Source organism: Pavona decussata, unplaced genomic scaffold, assembly GCF_977016875.1.
Source record: "Pavona decussata unplaced genomic scaffold, jaPavDecu1.1 SCAFFOLD_321, whole genome shotgun sequence".
Lineage (NCBI taxonomy): Eukaryota > Metazoa > Cnidaria > Anthozoa > Scleractinia > Agariciidae > Pavona > Pavona decussata.
The window spans coordinates 1,255,001-1,278,451 of record NW_028145711.1 but is presented as its reverse complement, the minus strand read 5'-3'; the positions used below and the strand labels follow the sequence as shown (position 1 = coordinate 1,278,451).

General features: G+C 38.7%; 1 protein-coding gene across 4 annotated transcripts in view; it reads right to left on the bottom strand.

Annotated features, from left to right (window-relative positions):
- Window positions 1-23,451, bottom strand: part of LOC146453949 (condensin-2 complex subunit G2-like) — a 55,256-nt gene that overhangs the window by 7,857 nt on the left and 23,948 nt on the right. For all 4 annotated transcript variants that reach the window (XM_085096013.1, XM_085096015.1, XM_085096014.1 and 1 more), the window contains exons 20-26: window positions 18,850-18,920; window positions 17,568-17,736; window positions 16,029-16,124; window positions 15,055-15,135; window positions 11,822-11,947; window positions 1,826-1,920; window positions 18-114 (exon numbers count right to left, since the gene is read on the bottom strand). In XM_085096013.1, coding sequence (XP_084952139.1) covers window positions 18-114; window positions 1,826-1,920; window positions 11,822-11,947; window positions 15,055-15,135; window positions 16,029-16,124; window positions 17,568-17,736; window positions 18,850-18,920 — 735 coding nt within the window. The remainder of the gene's footprint in view (window positions 1-17; window positions 115-1,825; window positions 1,921-11,821; window positions 11,948-15,054; window positions 15,136-16,028; window positions 16,125-17,567; window positions 17,737-18,849; window positions 18,921-23,451) is intronic.

Below are 23,451 nucleotides of genomic sequence, written 5' to 3'. Positions count from 1 at the left end.
AGACATATTTTCTGTACCTTAACAAGTTGTTCCACAAGACAAATGGAGGGTTGTCCTTCTTTGTGAACTCGTTTTGCACTCCTAGCTGTATTGAGCGACGTGCCGGTAAGATTCCTAAGGAGGAGTATGTTGAGATATGAAAAACAACACAATTTTGGTTCTTGGTTCTATGTCCAAGAACAATAAAGAGAAACTTCAATTTACACTTATTTATTTTCTTTTAATTCGTATGTATAGCGAAGCAGCTTTACATGAGACGGCACATCTATAATAGATGCTCTTTCAATTCACTAGAGGGAGCAGTGAACTGCTCATGTTGGCCTTGTACGAAGTGTATCACAGAGTGTTTTGGGTTTGTTTTGCTTTAGTTTACTGCGCTCTGTAATTGGTTCATTTCGCCGTTTTTGTCTGTTGTGATTGTTAAGAGGAATTACTTTCGGTTTGGTTTTATCACACTCAGCTGAAAACCTCTCCATGATTTGCTCATTAGAGTCGTTGCCTTTATTTCCATTGCTGTGATTCAAAAGATGTAGTTACTTTGATTCAAGATTTGCGACAGTCAACGAGAGAGCTGAAAGAGCCACCAGAAAGTCATCAAAAATGAAATAGGAATTAAGAAGGAAATAAAACAAACGTCAATTATTGGCTGTATAAGGCAACACCTCAACTGACAGTACAGAGCGATGGTGGATCTACGGACCCTCCCCCCCCCCCCCACCTTAGTTTTTACTCTTTTGGGCTTTCAAAAATCCATGACTTTTCATGACCTTTTCCACGACCTTTTCAAGTTTTTCATGATAAAGCGTTCTCATTTTACAGTGTCAAAATGTGCAGTATTTGTTTCTACTGAGTGAAAATCTGTTTTTGGTTCCTTTTTGTTTTTTTTTTGTTTTTTTTAATTGTTCATCTCCTCTCTAAAAGAATGCTTTCTTAGGAATTTTTCTTCATAAACATAATTTCCAATGACTTTCCATGACAACCACAATTAAAATCTACGACTTTCCAGGCCTGGAAAACGAAATTACAAAATTTGGTACGAACCCTACAAGGCCCGTAGGGGTGATGCGCCAAGATATTTCGTTTCATGGAGAGAAGGGAGTCAAGCGTTTGAAAGGGGGGGCCCCTGCCTACCCGCCACGGCAAAGTACGTTAAAAGGGAATTGTAACGGGAATCTGGTGTTATATCATATCTTCAAAAGTTTTTTTATCATTAGAAACTTAAAGATATTGCTCAAATTTGTTGTAGATTGAGAGCCCAGTGTACTAAGACTATCGACGAGTGTCTCTGGCCAAAGGTGGACTGGGTTAGAGTGAACTGCAACTTGAAAAAAAGTTAGACTAACTGTTTTCAAGTTCTCGCGTTTTTGTTTCCAACTTGCACTGAAGCAGATCGAGGCCTCTTCCTTGCGAGGATTCAGTTGATTTCTTTTTCATGATATTCTGGAATTATTGTGTAACTTCATTTTCACCAAAAAAGGTCAAAAGCGGAGCAGGGATGGCGCAGTGGTGAGAGCACTCGCCTCCCACCAATGTGGCCCCGGGTTCGATTCCCAATCTCGGCGTCATATGTGGGTTGAGTTTGTTGTTGGTTCTCTTCCTTGCTCTGAGGGTTTTTCTCCGGGTACTCCGGTTTTCCTCCCTCCACAAAAACCAACATCTCAAATTCAAATTCGACCGGGAACCAGTGGAGAGAAGAGCCACTCCGTAGATTCCACTGAAATTCCCATTTATTTATTTATTTATTTATTTATTTATTCATTTATTTTAAAATCCCCGTGATACTTCCCCTTTAAGAGAAACAGAAAGGATTTAGTATGGGACTGACCTATCAGCGTTGATTACAGGCAACAATACCCTGTCAGCCCAGACGAGGACATACTCCATGGCGACCATAGCTCCTCCATAATCTTCGTTCTTTTCCTGAAAAAAAAAAAAATTGTATGGAAGAAAAAAAATTAAATCAAATTGAAGGAAAGCAAGTGGTTCACTTAAAAAAAGACAAGACGCTGTGGGAGCGCATACTTGGGCGTCCTTGTATTAGGAGTATTTGAGTTCCATCCCAGCCAAAATTCAAGGTTTGTATTTTCATTCTACTTCTTGTAATTCAGACAACATTGTACAGTTTGACATTCAACTTTACTATTGTAACATTGCACTTTTTATTTTCAACATCCGACATTGCGCATTCAACATAACCACAGGCATTTTACATTCGAATTTTCATTTTCAATAATGTACATTGTCGTCTTGATTCGGCTACTGCAATTTTTTAACATTCAACTTTCGTATTCGGCTTCATTCGACATCTAACCGCAATCCGGGAAAGGATAACATCGTGGGTGCACATGCATAACCCTCGCCCCCATCCCAGGGGTAGAGTGTCAAAAACCTCTCCAGGGCCCAGTTGTTCAAAGCTCGTTAACGTGAACTTTCATTCGATTTTTATGGCTAGTCATTAAAGATTTTCGAAAAGGTTTTTGTCCTTCAGTTTTGACTTGGCCTTTTCTTGGCCATTAGCTTAAAATTAGCTTTCTAACACATTTTTAACGAGCGAAATGAGAACTTTGGTCAACTTTTAATCGGGGATTAGCGTTAATCGGCTTTCGAACAACGGGGCCCTGCAGGTGAGTAATACGAGGAGGAATTACCGTACCCGGTGAAGGCCAAGTGTTTGTGCTTTTAACGAAAGATACCCGCGGCAGTCACCTGCCCTTCGAAATTTCCATTTTCTTTCCAACCCCTTTGTAATTCCCTGTTCGAACTCATAACATCTCCAAGGAAAGAGCCGAATTTATGCCTTTTTCCCTCTCCAAAACATTTCTGCTCGGTACGTCACAATGAAGTCTCATCTCCTTTCGAAAGAGATTCTCATCGACAATCCCACCATCTTGAGTGAATTATTGAAACGGCAATGTGAGTGAACTGATCGCGGGGTGATTTGCGAGAAAGCAAGAGTGTTTCAAGAAGGGTCTGTCAAGATTTTTAGAACACGAAGAAGGCAGTAGATCTTTTCCCACGGTCCGTGACGTGTTGTTGTTTATTTTTTAGGTTTCTCCGTACAGTTGTTTCAGCGAATTCGTCGTCACGCAATTAGTTTTTCTTCCAAAGCATAAAATAAACGACGAAGATCGACCATAATGGATTTGTTTGCTATATCCTCATTTTAAGCATAAACTTCTGACCCCAGATGTTCAAAGGCCGGATAACTTTATCCTGTGGTTAAGTCACTATCCGACAGTTTCAATCTGTGCAAAGATTTCAGTATTTCCTCGTACACAAGCGAATGTGCACACTCTAACCACAGCTTAGTTGGGGAGTGTACGAAAACCTTGGACAACATTTAACGTGAAGTATATTTTAGACGCTGAAGAGTGCCTTATCCAGCGGATAAAGTTATCCGGCCTTTGAACAACTGGGCTCTAATGTGAAAATGTAGGCAAATTTCAAGAGAAATTGGTCAAGAGTATTGTGGATTATTATCGACTCCAATCCCGGCTGTCGGCCTGTGCGGCCAGGCGGACGCGTGTGTGCGAACAAAGGAACTTCTTTTGCCTGCCTCAAATCTACCATGCCGAACTCTTAAATGGAATCAAAACTAGAAACTAAAGCTTCAATATGGTGGTTGGATAACTTTTAGATCGCAGAGACTGATTTCCATCCCGCCAGTCCGTCCAAATAATTGTGCGAGCGCCACGGAGAGATTACAGAATCCAGGCCCATCACAAAAATAAAACAAGTAAATAAAATAAAATCAAATATCATGATCGGTCGCGGAAGAATTGAAGAGAGATATAGAAATCTTTATTCGGGAGTTATTCCTTTGTTCAAAGTGAGTCAATTTACATAACAGCACATGCAATGTAAAATCCTTTAAGTCTGATCGTATAATGATATAAATATCCCGTGAAAGGAAGGGGTGAAAGAACTTAATTGCCGGCATTACCAGTGCTCCATACAAGCAAAACAATCATTTCGCATAAATGTTTTCAAGTTACTTCAACATTCGCTAAAATGAAAAAATATTGATGTCATGTCTGCAATGAGAAATTACCTTGGATTGTTTACAACAGATAGTTATAGCGCGAAAACATGACCGCCACCGAGGTTTCCTGACTGACCCAAACAAACCGATTAAATTATTCCCCTTGCTGTTTCAATACGCAGATCATTGCTTACTATTATTGCTGTTTTATCGCTCAGCTAGACAACAGTGTAGGTTTTTCATTTCGTCCATAACTTTGCTCAATCACATGACGCACCACATTTCGCAACGACTGAAATCATCCTTCGCTTCCCTTAAAATAAACACCAGAACTCGGAAACACTTTCTTACATAACATAAAATTTTACCTGCAAAGTTTATAAATATGACTACGCACCCATACTATTAAACAGAACGACAACTTTTTCACGTTCGCGATCCATCAACAGATAAAGTAACCACCCAATCTTGCCCCACACTTAGCGTAGGCGTATTAGAGTCCGATTGCACTTTTGACGGCAACAAAAAAAACCCGAATTTAATACTTGACCTCCACAGGACACCCAAGTAATTAGCAAACAACCGATTGTTTATGTTAAACACAAACCTAATTACGGGAATAAGTTACACGGAAATTTTAAATATAAATGTATTTACAAAACCCCAGCTACATATACAACCAAAACTAGAAAAAAGAAAAGTCAAGTTACTCGATTTAAACTTGCAATATTTAGCGAGCAAAATTCAAAGCCAGACATGATGTACTGAGCATTGCAAAGTGAACGATACGTAGAGATGAATTCGGAACCCAACCTATTGTTAAATGGTAAAAAAAACCTGATTACGGGAATATCAGTAAGTGTGCGGACACGGAAAATAAATTAAAATATTTCAAATTTACGGAATAACAGCAGGCAAGAAATAATCTTCAAATAACAGCACACGGATTTTAGTTTGAAATTCATGTAGGTCATCCGAAACATGTATATCAAACTTAATTAAAATATAAATTTAAATATAAATGTATTTACAAAACCTTACATCTACAACGAAAACTTGTGAAAAAGAGAAAGCGGTCTGGATCATTTAATCATTGAACATTACCTTAGCGGTCAATAAAGTGGAAAGAGAACATCATTTCCGAACGAACAGAAAACAAAACCAGCTGTTCACAGAAGACGTTTCAAAAGGTTTTTTTCGCTCTTCTTGAGGAGATGATCAAAGTTTACACGAATAATAGTGAGAGTTGTGGAAAAGAGACATGAATTCGTTATCGTATACATTTTTGTTAAAATTATAACAGCAGAACTTAGCAATTATGAACTTAAAAATTTTACCGGCAAAATATCAAACTGATAAACTACACATCTCAAAAAGTGAATATTAAAAAGCAATAACGACATTCACATTTTTAAGTGCTCCCTACATTTGGCCGTAAAATGCAACGCTGAAGTTCTTGAACATTGGTTGAACATTTTTACACTGTAGGAAAATTTTGGGTAGGACATTCTATACACATATCAAGTCTGCAAGCAAACATTTTTTCGGTGTATTTTAAGTTAGTGGATAGCATTTTTGTGGCATGCGCAACGCCGCAGAAAACTCTGAGTCTTCGACAAGAATCGAGCTCCAGACTTTCCCGTATCTCAGTATTACAAAGGAGAGACCAAATGAATTTCAATATCTACAGCTCAAAAAGTATTGCAATGCAAAATCTTCTGATATCTTAAAGGAGAGAATATTTATTAAAGCTGAAAGTAGCAAAGAAACATCCCCTATTCATACATTTATTCCACAGCATTGAAAAATCACCCAGGAAAGGATGCCGCGTTGTTCACTGTAATCTCCACTCTTCAAAGAGCCTCTCTAAACTATTTCCTTTAATAACGAACTGACGCAAATAAGCGGCATTAGTTCTTCTGTAGTAGTGAAACAACAAGATATGCAATCAGCTATCCTTCCGCCAGTTTTACTTTTCTATACGCTAGCTGCCGTCTGCTTGTTAGTTCTTCTGTTGTCGATTATTCAAAGATATTTTAAGTAGTGAAACAACAAGATATGCAATCAGCTATCCTTCCGCCAGTTTTACTTTTCTATACGCTAGCTGCCGTCTGCTTGTTAGTTCCTCTGTTGTCGATTATTCAAAGATATTTTAAGTCAGGTAGTGAAACAACAAGATATGCAATCAGCTATCCTTCCGCCAGTTTTACTTTTCTACGCGCTAGCTGCCGTCTGCTTGTTAGTTCTTCTGTTGTCGATTATTCAAAGATATTTTAAGTCAGGTAGTGAAACAACAAGATATGCAATCAGCTATCCTTCGGCCAGCTTTACTTTTCTATACGCTAACTACCGTCTGCTTGTTAGTTCTTCTGTTGTCGATTATTCAAAGATATTTTAAGTCAGGTAGTAAAACAACAAGATATGCAATCAGCTATCCTTCCGCCAGTTTTACTTTTCTACGCGCTAGCTGCCCTCTGCTTGTTAGTTCTTCTGTTGTCGATTATTCAAAGATATTTTAAGTAGTGAAACAACAAGGTATACAATCAGCTATCCTTCCGCCAGTTTTACTTTTCTATACTCTAGCTACCGTCTGCTAGTGTTTTCATAATCTGTTTGCTTTCACCATCAACGGACGACTTTTTCTTGCTCTTTATCCATCATGGCTGTTGAACAAGAAGAAACGGCATGCCCTTTTTTGTTAGACGCCGGTTGGCAAAAAAGTTACCTGACGGATGACACGTACAAACATCTAGTTGCTATAAATAGTATCATCTCGATTGCTACCCTGCCAACTATTGTGCTGAACGCAGGAATAATTTTTTCCGTGGCAGCAAAACGACAACTGCGATCCAACTCCAATGTACTGCTAGCGTGCCTTGCGAGCACGGACTTGATAACTGGCCTGGTTGCACAACCTTTGTTCATCGCTCTAAACATTGAGCGATTCCACGGCGAAGGGCCATTTTGCACATCGGAAAAGGTATGCTATATACCTCTTGCAGGAGCTTTCTTTGCCTTGTTGTTTCATCTCGTTTTAGCCTGCGTGGATCGATATATTGCCACCAGACACGCCTTGAGATACCAGTACATTGTTACAACACAACGAATAACAGTTTGCGTAGTTTTAGCGTGGGGATTTACAGCACTTATAATAGCTGACCTTATTGTCTTTGCTGTAATTGACAGTGAAATCGAAAATAATAATTATTTTGCTTACGTTAGGGTCAACGATGCAATACTCTGTTTGATCATTTCAGTTTGCATAGTTTTTATAGTTTATACTTACCGATATATTTACTCAGAAACAAAGCGTCAGCAAAAACGCCTTGAAACCGAACAGCTTCCTCTTGAAGAAGCTAAAAGACTGAAGAAAGCTAACAAGGCAGCCTACACCGTGACATTCATCCTGGGTGCTCTGGTATTATCCTATTTACCTTTAATAATAATCGCTGAAGTCACGCACTATATAGATGACATTATTCCATCAGTTGTGAACATAATGTGGAGTTGATCTTTGTCTTTCACTTTGTTAAATTCTCTTTTTAACCCAGCTATTTACTATTGGCGAATTAAGAAGCTACGCCACGCTTTTCTTGAGATCTTGCATTTACGTCAGCCTGAGAACAATCCACCAGCGATAGAAATGCAAGCAATACCGCGCCATCGTCCTCAAGTTCAGCCAATATCCTCTGAATCTTTCTCAACAGCAATGACTGTAGCCAACCAAGAACCGGTTTTACTGTGATTCAGTCATCTTCCAGCCGAAGAAATTGTCCATGTCGAGAAAACTGGTGAATAAGTCTTGTATATAGTGTAATGTGAACACTTATTCACTGTTTGTACAATATTTATCATGTCATGTTACGGGACTACGTAACTTCTATATTCAAATTAAATGTACTGAAATAAATAGATAGAGCTTTCTGTAAAACGAGTCTATCTTGGGGCTCCCTGGCTGTTCCCAAATTTTTTTTAATTGCTATACCATACTGGCTCTTATAAACGTGAGGTCGATAAGCCCGTACAACTCTCACAACATGGCAAGGTTGATATTTCTGGCCCGAGATAGTTTCATATCTTATTTATTTGTGTTGCTCAACGTTACCTTATTGGTCAACAACAAGGTATGTGATTCACGAAATAACGCACAATTTGCAGAAGTGAAATTTTGACCAGCCAATTTTCACACACGGCTTTGTCGAGCAAAAGAACAGACGAGGCGACGTGGTCAGTAGAGGACATAAGTAATTTACAAACGTAGCACTTACGTGCATCTTAAAATATTACTAAAGTAGTAATAAAAATGTCAAGCGAACAAAATTCAAAGCCAGACATGATGTACTGAGTATTGCAAAGCGAACGAATCCGTGTAAATTCTCACTGATATTCCCGTAATTAGGTTTGTGTTTAAAGGCCCACATTCACCCAAGATTTATTGCGCGCCGAGGAACAGTTTTCATATATGAAAACCCCCCTATTTTTTTGAGTGGGAGTCGAGTGAGAAAGCAATAAGCGATCACGAATAGTCTTTCCCTCCAGCACGAGTCGTAGAGGAAACCTGCATGAACCGCTTGAGTTCGTACAGCCAATAAGATCACGCGTTTGGACAATAGAGCATTTCAAAACAAAAACAAACGACCACAATGACTCTTGGGTGAAGGTGGGCCTTTAACATAAACAATCGGTTTGTTTGCTAATTCAGCTATCTATATCCGGCGTCCGAAATGTAAATATAAATTAATTTATTTCCAAACCCTAGATCTACAACCAAAACTTGTGAAAAAGAGAAAGCGGTCTGGATCATTTAATTATTGAACATTACATTAGTGGTCAATAAAGCGGAAAGAGAACAACATTTCCGAACGAACAAAAAAACAAAACCAGCTGTTTAGAGGAGACGTTTCAAAAGGCTTTTTCGCTCTTCTTGAGGAGACGATGAAAGTATTACATGAATAATAGTGAGCGTTGTGGAAAAAAGACATGAATTCCTTGTCAATTACATTTTTGTTAAAATTATAACAGCAGAACTTAGCAATTATAAACTAAAAAATTTTACCGGCAAAATATCAAACTGATAAACTACAGAACGGAAAAAGTGAATATTAAAAAGCAATAACGAAATTCACATTTTTAAGTGCTCCCGACATTTGGCCGTAAAATGCAACGTCGAAGTTCTTGTACATTGCTTGAACATTTTTACACTGTAGGAAAATGCTTGGGTAGGACATTCTACAGACGAATTATACACACATGTCTGCAAGCAAACATCTGCACGGTGTATTTTTAACAATTATTCACCGAAGTGGAGGTGAATAGTGGTGGATATACACTTTCACCGACACTGAGGTGAATAATTGTTTTAGTATATACCACACAAACTGAATAACTAGCGGGCCAAAACATTCCTTTATTTTTGACAGTATACCGACAAATGGTGGGAAATTTTAAAATCTCGCGCCCCGCGCGGTAAGCAATTTCTTGTTGAAGAAAGTTCCGTCTCGCTTAAATTCTTGCGAACAATTAAAACTTTTCGAAGCACTTATTAAGTTGCTAAGGTGTCATTTCTTCAATTGTTGTGTGAAATCTGTCTTGATTTTGAAACCATGCTACAAAACATACATTACGAAAGCCGAGGAGGGACTTCCGACTTCTGACTTCCGACTTCCGACTTCCAACTTCCGACTTCCGACTTCCGACTTCCAACTTTTTTTTTTATTTTTTATTTTTTTTTTTAAATAGTCTCTAGTGAGCAGCACACAGCAACAGATCTTGTCAACTTTTTTATTATCTACTACCGGTTTCGTCTGATAACACAGATTTCGTCAGGGAGTTAGAAAAAGACAGTGAGGGAACATATTTTATACCTAATCATTGTAGTACAAATCACGTTCCAACAAGGGTGTGAACAGCGAAAAAACACCCAAAAAGCATTACGTGCAGGATATGACGGAAAAACTGCGTGACGCTGAAAATGCGCAATGTTTAATCTTGGGGCTCACGGATTTAACGTTACAGTCAATCCAGGTCACGCGTGAAAAGTATTTCTAAGAATGAAATGAACATTCGAATTTCTCTTTGTAATGCCCGACGTGCGAATGAAATCTCGTTGGTTCAAAACTCCGTTCAAATTTCAAAAATATCGTTCACGCGTGACCTGGGTTGACTGTAAATCTTAACGTTAAATCTTTAATAGAAAAAACTACCTCCAAAGATACGGGACCGCAATGGGTACAAAGATGGCAGTATCCTTTGCCAATATTTTCATGGCGGAGATCAAAACAGAAATAATTGGCCGTAGTGCTACAAAACCGCTTACATGGAAGAGATACATCGATGATGTCTTCTCTCTATGTAACGTAAGCAAAAATGAAATCCAAACTTTTATAGAGCTAGCCAACGACTATCATGCGACCATAAAATTCACGGCTGAAATTTCAGATATTGAAATCACTTTCCTTGACACATGTGTATACACGGGCGAAAGAGTAAAAAAAGAATCAAAACTTGACGTGCGCACGAACTTCAAACCGTCAGAAACGTTCCAGTACACGCATTTTTCTTCCTGCCACCCTCCAGGCGTCAGGAAAGGCTTTACCAAAGGCGAAGCCTTAAGACTTCTCAGAAAAAACTCTTCAAAAACAAAATTTGAAGAAAACATCACTCTATTCAAACAGAGAGTACGCAACAAACGTTACCCCGATAACCTTAATTTCGGCGAAAGAATGTCGGCACTACAAAACAAACTAAAAACGCGCAAAAACATTTTATCGTTTGTTACTTCACTAGAGTTTATTTAAAACAAAATAAGAAATAAAAAATAAAAAATTAAAAAATTAAAAAAAAAAAAAGTTGGAAGTCGGAAGTCCGAAGTCCGAAGTCAGAAGTCAGAAGTCCGAAGTCCGAAGTTGGAAGTCGGAAGTCAGAAGTCGGAAGTCAGAAGTCGGAAGTCAGAAGTCGGAAGTTGGAAGTCCGAAGTCCGAAGTCCGAAGTCCGAAGTCAGAAGTCCGAAGTCCGAAGTTGGAAGTCGGAAGTCAGAAGTCGGAAGTCAGAAGTCGGAAGTCAGAAGTCGGAAGTTGGAAGTCGGAAGTCCCTCCTCGGCTTTCGTACATACATAGATGTTTCATTGTTTATATTGTAATTATAGTGCTCGGCAGTTTTTGAAAACAAGGTATTGTAGTTTCATGTTTCGCCTTAGAACACGAGGTTGGAAAGATTAAATAAGTTACCATTTAATGCCGTCAATCTAAACTTTGTTGCCATTTTTGTATTTTTCTGTAACAGCTAGTGGCTGTGGCGACACGGGAAGCCATCTTGTTTCTCTTCGGTTGCTCGGAGGTGAATAGTATTTGGCTAATCGCCTCCGAGCTAGCCAATCAGCGCGCGCGAAAGGCACTATTCACTTGTGTGGTATATACTGATAGAGGATAGCATTTTTCTGCAAGCCATGTTAAGAGTAATTAATCCGGCATACGCAACGCTATTGCAGATAAAAATAACACTTGCTAAAAAATTAAAAGTAAGATAGTAAATTTCAAGCTCAGTAAACGGAAGAAAGATGACATATTTCTCTTAGAGCGAGCAATCCCTCCCCAATCCCTCCTCGTTCACTTTTCTAATTTGCATAATTTTATCGTCGCTTTGCGCGCGTGATCTGAGGAAAACGCAGTCTAGGATTTTTATATATTGATACATTTTTATATTGATAGTTTATCTTGTAGTTTTTTAATGTATATAAAGATTGGATTGAATTGAAATTTATCACGCGGTACGGGGTGGTTTTAACTGATTCGTCTTCAAATGAAATCTTGAAAGTGTGACATGGCAGGTCGCCAATCTTACCATGTGATGTAAGTGGATCTCTGTCAAGCAGTACACCTGAAATGACTTCTGCAACAACTCTTCATCACAGTTGGACAAACTCTCAGGGACTGACTCACTCGACGAAAGACGTGATTCAATGGTTGCCTAAGATCAAAATGATAAATCTATTTAAAGGACGGTGCCTACTAATAAGGAAGTTAGTATTTTTGCGCAGTTTATGACTATGCGGGGAAAGCAGACCTCAGATCCAAATTGAGGCTTTATTATCTCTGAAAAATGCATGGTTACCCCAAATTTTATTTTTGGATACCAAGAGCACTTGCTAAGTTCTGCTTTCTCCGAATAGTTTTGTACCGCGCAAAACTAAAACCTGTATTAGTAGGCACCACCTATAGGAAACCCGAGTATCTCAAGATGCGCAGAACGTATGCGCAGTAACTAAAGTAAGCTTAAAACAGTTTCCAGCGCTTTAATTCACTTACTCATTCTATCACCCACAGTTCAAATTTATAAAGTTTATAATTATAGGAAATTAACGTTCGTGTTAATTAAGGTATTTGAAATTAAAGCGACTTAAATTAACGCGAATTGAAGGAAAAAATTACTTCCTAATAAAGGAAATTCACGCGAAAGAGGTGCTCAAATTTCAAAATGAGGGAAATTACGCGACTTACACAAAGAAACAGAATTTGTTGAGACAACAGGAAAAAATTGTTTTATCCCCAAGTGTAAAGAACCGAAACGCGAACAATGTTCGTGAAATTGTTCCTAAACGTAGGAGTTAAATCAAGGCCTTTGACCACTTCGAGCGTTCTTCACAGTGTCCATAATACCGGCGGATCCTCACCCTGATAAAACAATGCTGTTTCCTTTCTCAATGTATCGAGACTTTGGGGCGAAGATAATGGTAATTAAGATCGCGGAAATTAACGCGCCATGTAATTAATGACGCGGAAAATTAATGTTAACAAAAATTAACGCAAATTTGCAAAATTCGCGTTAATTTCCAATAATAAGGTATATTTCGCTTTCATCTCATCACTTCTACCGGTCATATTACGAATTCATAATATGACCAGCTCCCAGTTGGCTTGGTAGCTCAGTAGGTAGAGCACTGCACCGGCATCGCAGAGGTTATGGGTTCGAATCCCGTTCAAGCCTGAATTTTTTTTCAGTCTTTCTCTTTGCAACTGCTTAAGTTGCATAGATACCTGCGAAGGTCATTCACTTATTTATTCTTTCATCCACAGCACAAATGTAAGAATTTCATATTTTTCACTCTCGGTTATCATTTGTGGATCACTACTACCACTAATTATCAGTCAATACTACAATAGTGGTATCAAACAAATACCTAAACATTGGTAAAGCTCTTATGATCTTTTTTTTTTTTTACCTAACAGGTTACCAAAACAACAGTATTACGTAATGGTTAAAAAACGAGCAGGAGTGTTTTATCGGGTTTAAAACCACACAACAATTATGCTTTTGTGAATGTGGACATTAGCATACGAAAAAAACACCGCACACTAGTTGGGAGTGTCAGCTGACAAAAAGATATCAGCTGTTATAATCCATCAAATATTTTCGCTCGCGTGATTGGTCTAAACGCCTCACGTGACCGGAATATCCGATGATATTTTCTAAGTGATATTCCCCAATTTCAAAAACTTCAAAGCGCGTCAAGTTTGTTAAAATTAATGTCAAGATGGAGAAACGGTTTGCTTTTGTGACAGAAGAAGAGATAAACCTGCTGGTCGATAAAGCAGTATCAGAAAACAACATACGCTCTAAACGTTTTTGACGGTAAACTGTTCTTAAACGAAATGTTCAAATACTCAAGCTCTTGTTACATGTTGTGAAAAATATTTGAATGATAATAACCACAACAGCCTCCATTTGACTTTAAAAATATGCTCAGATATTTGTCCTTGGACATTATCTGCTCCTCGAAGCTCACAGTTTTCCTCGAGCTTCGCTCTCGGAAAACTGTTCGCTTCTCGGAACAGATAATGTCCGCGGACAAATATCTGAGCATATTTTCGCGCCAAATGGAGGCTATTGTTTATATAAAACACCGCATACTAATAAGGAGGAGGTTTATCGATATAAAGTCACTGCACGTGATCTATTATCAACCATTTGATAGGCCAATGGGCTTATGAATTATTAATAAGTTTTTGAACTGTTCTAAACAGCCCTAATTTGAGCTTTAAATGAGCGCGTTGGCCCTATGTTTTACTACTGAATTGTGATCAGCATGATAAGACGCATCTTTCTGCAAAGCTTTTTAAAAAATGTAGGGGGGGGGGACTTCAAAACGACCTTAAATTTTTGACAATTTATGGTGATTTATCATCCAATGAATTCAAGTGCATTTGTCACATGATTTCAGGTCAACTGCTCCCAATGGGATTGGATGAAGAGAAAAGTCACCAAGTTCTCAGTCTATCAGCTGAGAAGCTAATGATTAAACGTGTCTTGAATGTGAGCCACTTGTTACCACCAAGCTAAAATAACAGCATGCAATTTAAAATACACCAATTTATATTAAACTTAGAAGTTTTGGTGTGACTGCAAAAATTTTTTAGTCTATCGACTGAAAGTAAACAAGGATAAGAACTTCAAATAGAGGTTTTTAGAAACAGCCCCACCACGCTGAGATAACTAAACAGTAATTTTATTTGGACGTTATCCTGTGAAAGCTCCAGTTAGCCTTGAAGCTATAAGGTTAGCCAATGTAGCTTGCGGTTTTGTTGGGGATTGGTGGCCCAAGGGGGAGCGCCAATCCCCAACAAAACCGCCAGTTACGAAGGCTTTTATAAGGCTGCCGTCTCAAGGAGCCTCAATAGGGACTTAAAGAAACCACGACGGCAACGGCAACGAAAAGGTCGCTTGAAAATATTAGTTTGCGTTACTTTTACTGCTTTACAATTATTGCAATTCGGTCAACTTGTACAATGTGGCCGAACTATCCAGAAACAGAACAGGTGAGAACTGCGTTCAAGTTGAGACGGGGAATGAAAAATTTACCGTCATGCGCTCACCTTCTCCACAAAACCCTGAATTTGGAAATTTCATGTCGTTGTTTGGCCAAGTACGGCGAAGAAATGTACCAAAATTTACAACGCACGTGCGGGGCCTTTGTTTTTCTCATTTTGTCACGTTGTCGTTGCCGTCGCCAAAGTAGCTTCTTAAACTCCCTAATAATCAGCCCCTGCAATCAGTTAATGCAGTTATCGCCATCTTACCATTATCAGCCTCAAATTGTCAGCAATTTGTCGCAACTTCTCAGAACGATCCTGCACTGCTGTACGGCAGGTGGGCTCACCCTGATATAAAAAAAAAAAAAAACGAGAGGTAACGCTCATTAATACACTAAACGGACAGCAAACCCAAAAAGTTACATCAGATCGAGGCGGGTCAAAGATGGCGCACGCGGTTTGCTCCTAAATAAACAGTTTCCCTGAATGCCAGATTTTAATTAAGTCCTCCTCCACCAACAACAAACGGGGTGGTCGGATTAACGAGGTTGAAAACCTAAGTTAATGACTGAACTTTCAATTCGTTCGGGGAACTTAAAGTGGTTGTAATAACGAGGTAAGACTGCGTGGTCTGCGAGTCGCGATGTATTGTAATCGTAATCGCAGTGTAATGTTTTTGTATGTAATGTATGTAATGTAAGTACAGTCGAAGCTCTCCTTGCGACCACTCTCGTAAGCGACCAGCTCTAGTTATGACCACCATTGTGAAACCCCGTATGAATTGTCACTTAAAACTCTGTAATCAAAAGCTCTCGTAAGCGACCGCTCCCATAAGCGACCGCGACCAGTTTTGGAAATTACCAACTGGTCTTTTTCTTTGTTTTTAAGCTCTCGTTACAGTAATATGGCACTTCCTAATAATGTTCGTAGATAATCTAAAATTCAAGATGATTTACGGCTGGATCAAGACTGTTACCCTGAGACCGAGATAGAAAGGTTTATGCTAAAAGCTCTGGTAAGTGACCAGTTTCTATTGTGTTAGCTTTTGGTCGCTTACAAGAGTGCAAGCGACCAGCTCTAGTTACGACCACTTTTTCTAGTTCCCGAGGTGGTCGCTTACGAGAGCTTCGACTGTATTTAAGAAATGTTGTAAACGCTTTGAATAAAACAAAATACAGTTGATTAAAAAAAAGCCTCCAGGACTGCTCTTGAGGCTTTAAATAAAACAATTTTAACCTTACCATAAGCCAAGAAAGGAACTCCAAGGCCAATACGTGCTTATTCTCTGAGGGTAGTTGAAAGGTCACTGATTTCTTCCTTGGTCTTGGTTTTTCCACCTGGGATCCAACAAAATGTGTGTTATTTCCTTTGCACTAGAACTTAGAGTCAGCGCAGCAAACGACAAGAAAGTTCACAACCTCATTTCACGACACTACATTCTCGCTAGATGGAGAAATTCTTGCCACCTTTAAAAATCAACTTTCATCTTATTCGTTTCTATTTATCTTCTAAAACGAAATTATCGTTGTATCACACATTAACATATCCTTACATTAGATAATGTAACATAGCCGAGTCGTCTACATATGTTTTTAACTAAAATAGGATATATAGAGTGTTTTCATTCACGTGACTACCGGCCATATAATATTATTGTTTATATTTACTGAAACAAAAGAAAGTATTTGCATAAAAATAGAGTTCAATTCCCAGAGGTTTAGTTTGAACACCAACATGGCCGCCATCTCTTTGTTTTGGGACACCAACATGGCCGCCGTGACGTCATGTGAAAACACTCTATATTACTTACAGAAGCGTGCTGTGCGAGCTATGACCAACTCTAGACTATCGAGCTCATTCCGTTCTCTTCTTTTCTCGACTAGGTGTATTAGATATTTTTCAAGTAAACACTTTTCACGTCGCTAAATTTATGTTTTGCTATCATAACCAGTTATTGCCTCCGACGTTTCTCAATTTGTTTGTAACTAGTAGACAAGTACATAATGATGACACTAGAACGGCAAGTAGTTATAGACCACATGCCTATCGAATTAATCTCAAACTGTTTACACTTTTTTATCTAGGTCCTAAAACTTGGAATTCCCTTCCAAAACATTTCACTGGTTCATCTAGCTTTTCCGCCTTCAAGAAACGAATGTACAAGTTATTGAAAGTTTGTTCATGCTGGACATACGCCGCACTATTTTGTATTTATCGTGTTTTATTTTTGTCAAAACTGTTAAATTTTTGACAAAGAACCTTTTTCCTAACACGAAATTGCTACTAGAGCACCAGAAAGAAAATATTGGAGGATTTCTCTGAGAAAGAACAAAATATAATCAGGTTTAGTTCAGCGACTTTTATACAATACACAGGAAGAACTTGAAAAAATGGGCAAATTTGTTAAAGTTGTAACCATTTCCATCCAAGCCATCAGCAGCGAAACATAACTAATATTAGTTTCTGTGCACTAGTAGGTTTATTGGTAACAAAACTGAACCATTATTTTGACGATTCCATCGATTCAAATAAAAATAAAATAAAATAAATAAAAAAAAAAACTAAATAAGAACTTCAGTGGAATCCACGGGGTGGCTCTTCTCTCCACTGTTTCCAGGTCGAATTGGAATTTGGAAAATGTTGGTTTTTGTTTTGTTTTATGTTTTTTGGCGTGACACAAAAAAATAGCTGACACTGCCCCTTTAAGGTTAAAGAAAGGGACACTCAACGATGATGGTGATGATCTGGCATCAACGAACTCGATATGCTAAATATATTACCATTCTTGCATCTCTCGTTGTTCCACTCATTCCGTCCACGATCCACTCGTCAATAATCTCCAGCACCTCTGTTGCTCTATCCCAGGCGCACAGACAGTTCAACAACGGACCATACTCAGTGCTGAGTGCTGTGACAGGCATCGAGGATAGAGACCACAGGCATTTGGCACTGAAAATACATTTACACAGTATCTTTACTGGAAATTCGTAAAATAATTACAGTGAGACGCGTCTTACCGTGGCCACCTAACAAACTTTTTTCACAAGTTAGTCAATCAGGATCTGTGAATTTGATTAACGGTCACGCCTAATTGCAAAGTCCAACAGGCAAGTGACGCAACAACGAATTATTGAAAACATGCCGTTCTGTATTTTATGGCTAACTTGTAAAAAAAAAAGTTTGTTGGATGGCAACGGTAAGGCGCGTCGCACTGTAAGGTACCCTAATTTCGTACTGAATTGTTGAAGGCAAAACTTCGCGACTTTTGAGAGTAACTTGCAACTTATGAGACGACATTTGGATGACAAAATTAAACGCCGCAAAACGTTGTTACAAGCTGTAAAAATCGATGACGTTTCGACGCTACTTTACGTCATTGTCAAGTCAAAAGGTAAAATGGAAAAAAAGTCCTATAGGACTATTGTATATTTTTCTATCGTTTCACTGCCTATATATTTGCTTCCTTTTGTCATGGTTTGGCGTTAACGTGATTATAGCAAACTTGAGCTATTAAACATAGGTACCAAACTGTAACTACGACTATGCTCATAAAGCAATTTCAAAACAAGCCTGCGCAGGAAGCGTTTCTGTTTATGTGTTTTTCGGGGGGGGGGGGGGGGGGGAAGAAGAAAAAGGAAACGCTTGCAGGCAAACCCCAGAATTACGCAGAACGCGTTCGCCCACAAACGCGGAGCTCTGGTTGGTGCGAATGGAAGCAATGTCTGTCAACTACTTGCCAGCCACATTCAAATGTAGTGTTCAAGACAGCGGACCATAGCATTTTCGACGAATGTCTTCTGAAAGTACTTAATGTCCTTGCCCAGCATGGAATTAGCTCGGATCTTTAGCCCAGCGGGAAGAGCAGAAGACATAAATTCCACAACTGTTGCTTGGAGGAGATCACCGCATTGGCAGTTCTCCCTACCGGGTTTGGGCAAAGCCTAATTTTCCAGCTTCTGGTTCTCTCAAAGGTAGCCTGTGAACAGTCTCCCAAGTGGGATATAGGGCGAAGACTAACTGACTGACTGACTGACTGATCGACTGGTAAAATGACTTTCTCACCTGAAAGCTGGCAGCGATGATGACGGCAAGAAACCAGCAATTACCAAACAAGCTGCTTGGACACGTGGATGCTGTCAAGAAATAAGCATCATTAGAGCATCACAAAGAGACAACAGAAATCAAAACGAAACAAAAAGGTTCAGTCACATTTATAACATAAATATGTTAAGAATTTCTTTAATATCTTTCTTCGAGCGATTAACGACTTTGTTTGCAGAAAGATAAAAAGAGAGAGAGTCATTGATTTACAAATCTGTGGCCCTCGGATATTTGACAGAAGGGACTTTAGATATGTTGGTTTTCGGGTATGGAGAAACCCAAGAAAATTCTTGAAACAAGAATACGAAGTCTTCACTGGCTAACTTCAGTACAGTGGAACCCCGTTAATACGACCACCCTCGGGCCGCGAAAATGCAGTTGCAATAACGGGGTGGTCGGATTAACGAGGTTGTAAAACTAAGGAAATGACTGGACTTTCAATTCATTCGGGGCACAAAAAAGTGGTCATAATAACGAGGTGGTCCTATTAACGAGGTGGTCGTAAGGCGGGGTTCCACTGTACAACTGTTAAGTGGCACTTTCCCTAAGAACGGTCCACTGCGTTTCGGGTAGAAAAAAAGTTTGCCCTCAAACTTTGCCCACTAAATCATCTTGGGTCATAAGTAAATGAAATGACTTTAGTTTTCGGAAATACGTTAAAATATATTTTTTACAGGCTACAACAGTCAGAGCGTTCGAGGACCTAAATTTGAGCGTAGCGAAAGTAGGAAGTTGCATAAAATTGAAGAGCTCGCTGCTTGAAAACCACGAAACGCCACAAAAATTCATTATAATTCCTAAGTCAAGTGTTCCTTCAAAGGTATGAAATGCATGTCTATTTTGATTTGTTTTAATTTTTAGGGTCACAAAAATTAATATTATTAATCCTCATTAGAACGCTTTCTGAAAACCGGTGAAGGTACCCTGTCTTTGCCGGCATTTATTTCACAAGTCCAGACCGACCCTGACTAAATTCCAACTGAACTTTGCTAAACAGATGTTAGGAAGCATAGAAATATAAAAATACGTGGCACTTTTTAGCTTCCTTGACTACAGCGACTTCGTACTTTTGGTGCTTTTTCGAATGTGAAAACCCGCATTATGCAAATGAGGTTGTTGACCAAATTCGAATTGTTGTAAATCAAAACATTCTTAATCGCTAAATTTCACCATTCTAAATTCACTCCACCAAAAAGCACACAAATATAAAAGCAAAAACGGTTTTACCCGTTTAAAAATGCCTAAAACCCTGATGAATTATTTAGTCCTGATCTCTGAATGCTATGTAAAAAAAATGTAAACATTGAATATGCTAATTGCGTTGTGTGGGAAACTTAGTCCTATGTAAAAGTAATCTTTCTTCTCGCTGTTTTCTACTGGCAATTTTCAATTTTTTTGAAAAGTGCTTTTAAAAAATTTGTACACGTTTTTAGTATAAAAAACTTGAAGAAATACTTCAGCTTTAAATGGATGAGCACACACTGTGACATGACCTGCATTGAAATCGACAACACTTGACTTTTTTTTAAATCAACGTTGTGTCACACTCTGGGTTATTTCTTGATTGCCTTTTTATTTGATAAATGGCTACTAAAAGGACAATGCTAACAAGACCATCTTATTTTTCCCTGATCTACGACCAACGTACAGAATGATTTGATGAAGAAAGTTTTGTTTTGCCGGATATGGCATTTTAACGACATAACTCCTGCACTGCAGAAGGTCATAATAGGTAATGGTCTTTTAACCCTCTCAGTTTACTTCCTGATTTTCTCTAAAATGATTCCATTCAGTTACGAATCAAAACATTTTTAATCGCTAAATTTCACCATTCTAAATTAACTACACCGAAAAGCACACAAAATAAAAAGCATAAACGGTTTTAATAGTTTTAAAATGCCTAAAATTTGTGAATTATTCTGTCCCGATTTTTAGATACTTTGCGGGGAATTTTAATGCAAATTAGTCTGTCTGCTAAACAGTATTTAGGTTTTAAGAAACCTATTTTCATTACTAATTTTTTCGTTCAGTATTACATTTCCCTGCTTTGCTGACGCCATTCAGTTGCTATTCATAGCTTGAAGGTCCTTTAAGAAATAAAATATGTCGCTGAGTTTGGCATACTGCCATCTGAAATCACAAAACACTGAAATTTACAAGTCAACTAGAAGGAGGATGCCTGTACATCCCTCTACGTAAAGTGCCTTCCTCAATACATAGATAATATAAACTTCTGAACCACGAAAAAAATGATAGGTCGACTAGAAGTTGTTTGAGCCATTTATCTGTTGAAGTGCAAGTTGTTATTTTATTACAGTTCGAAAAAAAAAATTCCATGTAGTAATGAGAAAAACTTGAATTCGCTTTTGTAAAACATGTGATTTATTAATTTTCAAAAGCTGGGCATTATCAATATGTTGCTCAAAATGAATTGATAGGATCTTGTGCATGAAAGTCGGAAGGAAAAAACTGTACAGAAAAGAAAAGATTTTATAGGAAGCGAGGGAAGGAGAATCCGTCTATCCGTCCGTCGCGATGCCACTGCACAAAAAATTGGATTTGCTCTTTTGTTGATTCGTATCAAAGATGAGGTCAAATATAATAACATTTTTGACAACACATTTGATGCGCATCAAAAATACGTCAAATATGTGACGCCTATGGATATACCTTTGACTCGAATCGAATGTGAGTTCAAATGAATTTAACCCCTACCTTTGACGCGCGTCAAATTGAAATCAAACAACTTTGACTCCGCCTTTGACGCGCTACAAAGGTGGATCAAATATGTGATATATTTACAAATATCTTTGATTCGAATCAAATTTGACTCCACCTTTGACGCGTGTGATTCAAATGCGGCCTTTGTCACTTGTGATTCGAATCAAAGGTAATCAAAGGCGGCCTTTGACAGACTTTGACCACACATTTGATTTGCGCAAAGGCGTTTTTTTTCGTGCAGTGTGCGTTCCGGTTGCAACCCCGGCGGACTCTGGTCATAGGTAGAGCTTGCTCTGAGAGTTTCACTCCAGGCCCTTGGCCGCAAATGCTATAAAGCTTCTAACTTGCACTTTTTGTTGTAGATGATACTTCTAGTGTAATGCCTCATTGTTTCTGTAATTATTTTAAAGTCATTATTACTGAAAATTCAACACGAGCTCTCCTCCTAGTGAAGGAGAATCAAATCCCACATGCATTAAGGAGGATCGGTAAAGTATATTGTTGCTGTGTTGTTTTTGTGTAAGTGTAATTTTAAAACTACTCCAAGCTAGTTGACAGGCAGTCCACTAAAATGCCATAAATCCTCGAATAAGTGCTCCCTCTCGATTACGCGAAGTTCTCTGTGATTATAATAAAAATTGTACAATTTTATCGTCTTTGGGGGGTTAAGACCACCCTCCCCCCCCCCCCCACAAAAAAATTGCGTATTAAAACGAAATTGTACTGCAAAATCCCCCGATAAGAATGTTCATGAGGTACTTTCACACACGCCTCTTAGACTGCGTAGCGCAGTAGCCCGAACACGAGGAATAAGTCCGAAGTCAGTTCTAGAACTTTCCTTGAGTAATTTGACTTTCTTTTTGACCAAATACGATATTTGCAACAATTGCCGCAACCAACACAATGCTTCTGTGAATGATACGCCTTAGATCTTACATGCAACTTCGGAAAAGGAATCTGTACAAACAACCAATCCAGGCTTGAGGTGAGTTATTTTGTGAAATATCTACCAACAAATGTAGGTATATAGAGAAAGACCGGACTATAAGATCGTCATGAGATAAATCATAATAACAACATGAGGGACGGCCCTGCCCTTGTGTCAAGAATCTTTTACTCCATATACTGCAGGCCTCATTTACGCCGGTCTCTGTACAAACGGCTATCGCGTTAAAAAAATGGCTATAATGATCAAATTGAGCGGCATTTTCAGTGTCTACTTTTGGGGGGGTTTTGTTTGGCACGCATTGCGAGTCTCAACAAACATATCGATAGCTACAATCTTGGACAACCAGCCTTTCTCCCCCCCCCCCCCCCCTTTTTTTTTTCCAGTGATTGAACATGGCACGTTTTGCTTTGTACGCGAATTCGTACTGATTGATTTAGAGGGGAGGATGGGGGGCTAATTTTTCCCTTTATTTTGTCCAAGTTTGTAGGTCCTTGTATTCGCCGGGCCAAATATAAATCGACTATCAATATGGCTGTTCATAAATAAAGCTTCGAAAGTGAAAGAGAACAACTTCTCATTAATGAGGTAATTTGAGCCCGAAAATACCGAAAAAGCCATCTTCCGCATAGGATGTCCATATTTTAAGCTCGACAAGAACAGAAACCAAAGATATTTTAGTTGCTTATATCTCTCGCTTTTTCACTGTTACAAGGTAGGATTGTGTAATTGTTGGGCGGCGTCATTGCTCATGTAAATTGAGCAGTCAAACTCGGATCTCAGATTCCAGAAGTTAGTAGTTACACGCCAGTAAGCTTTAATTATAAGGTGTTGAATATTGCTTATCTTGTATGAGAATAAAATGTAACAATGTATTCATAGCGGAGGTGAATGGA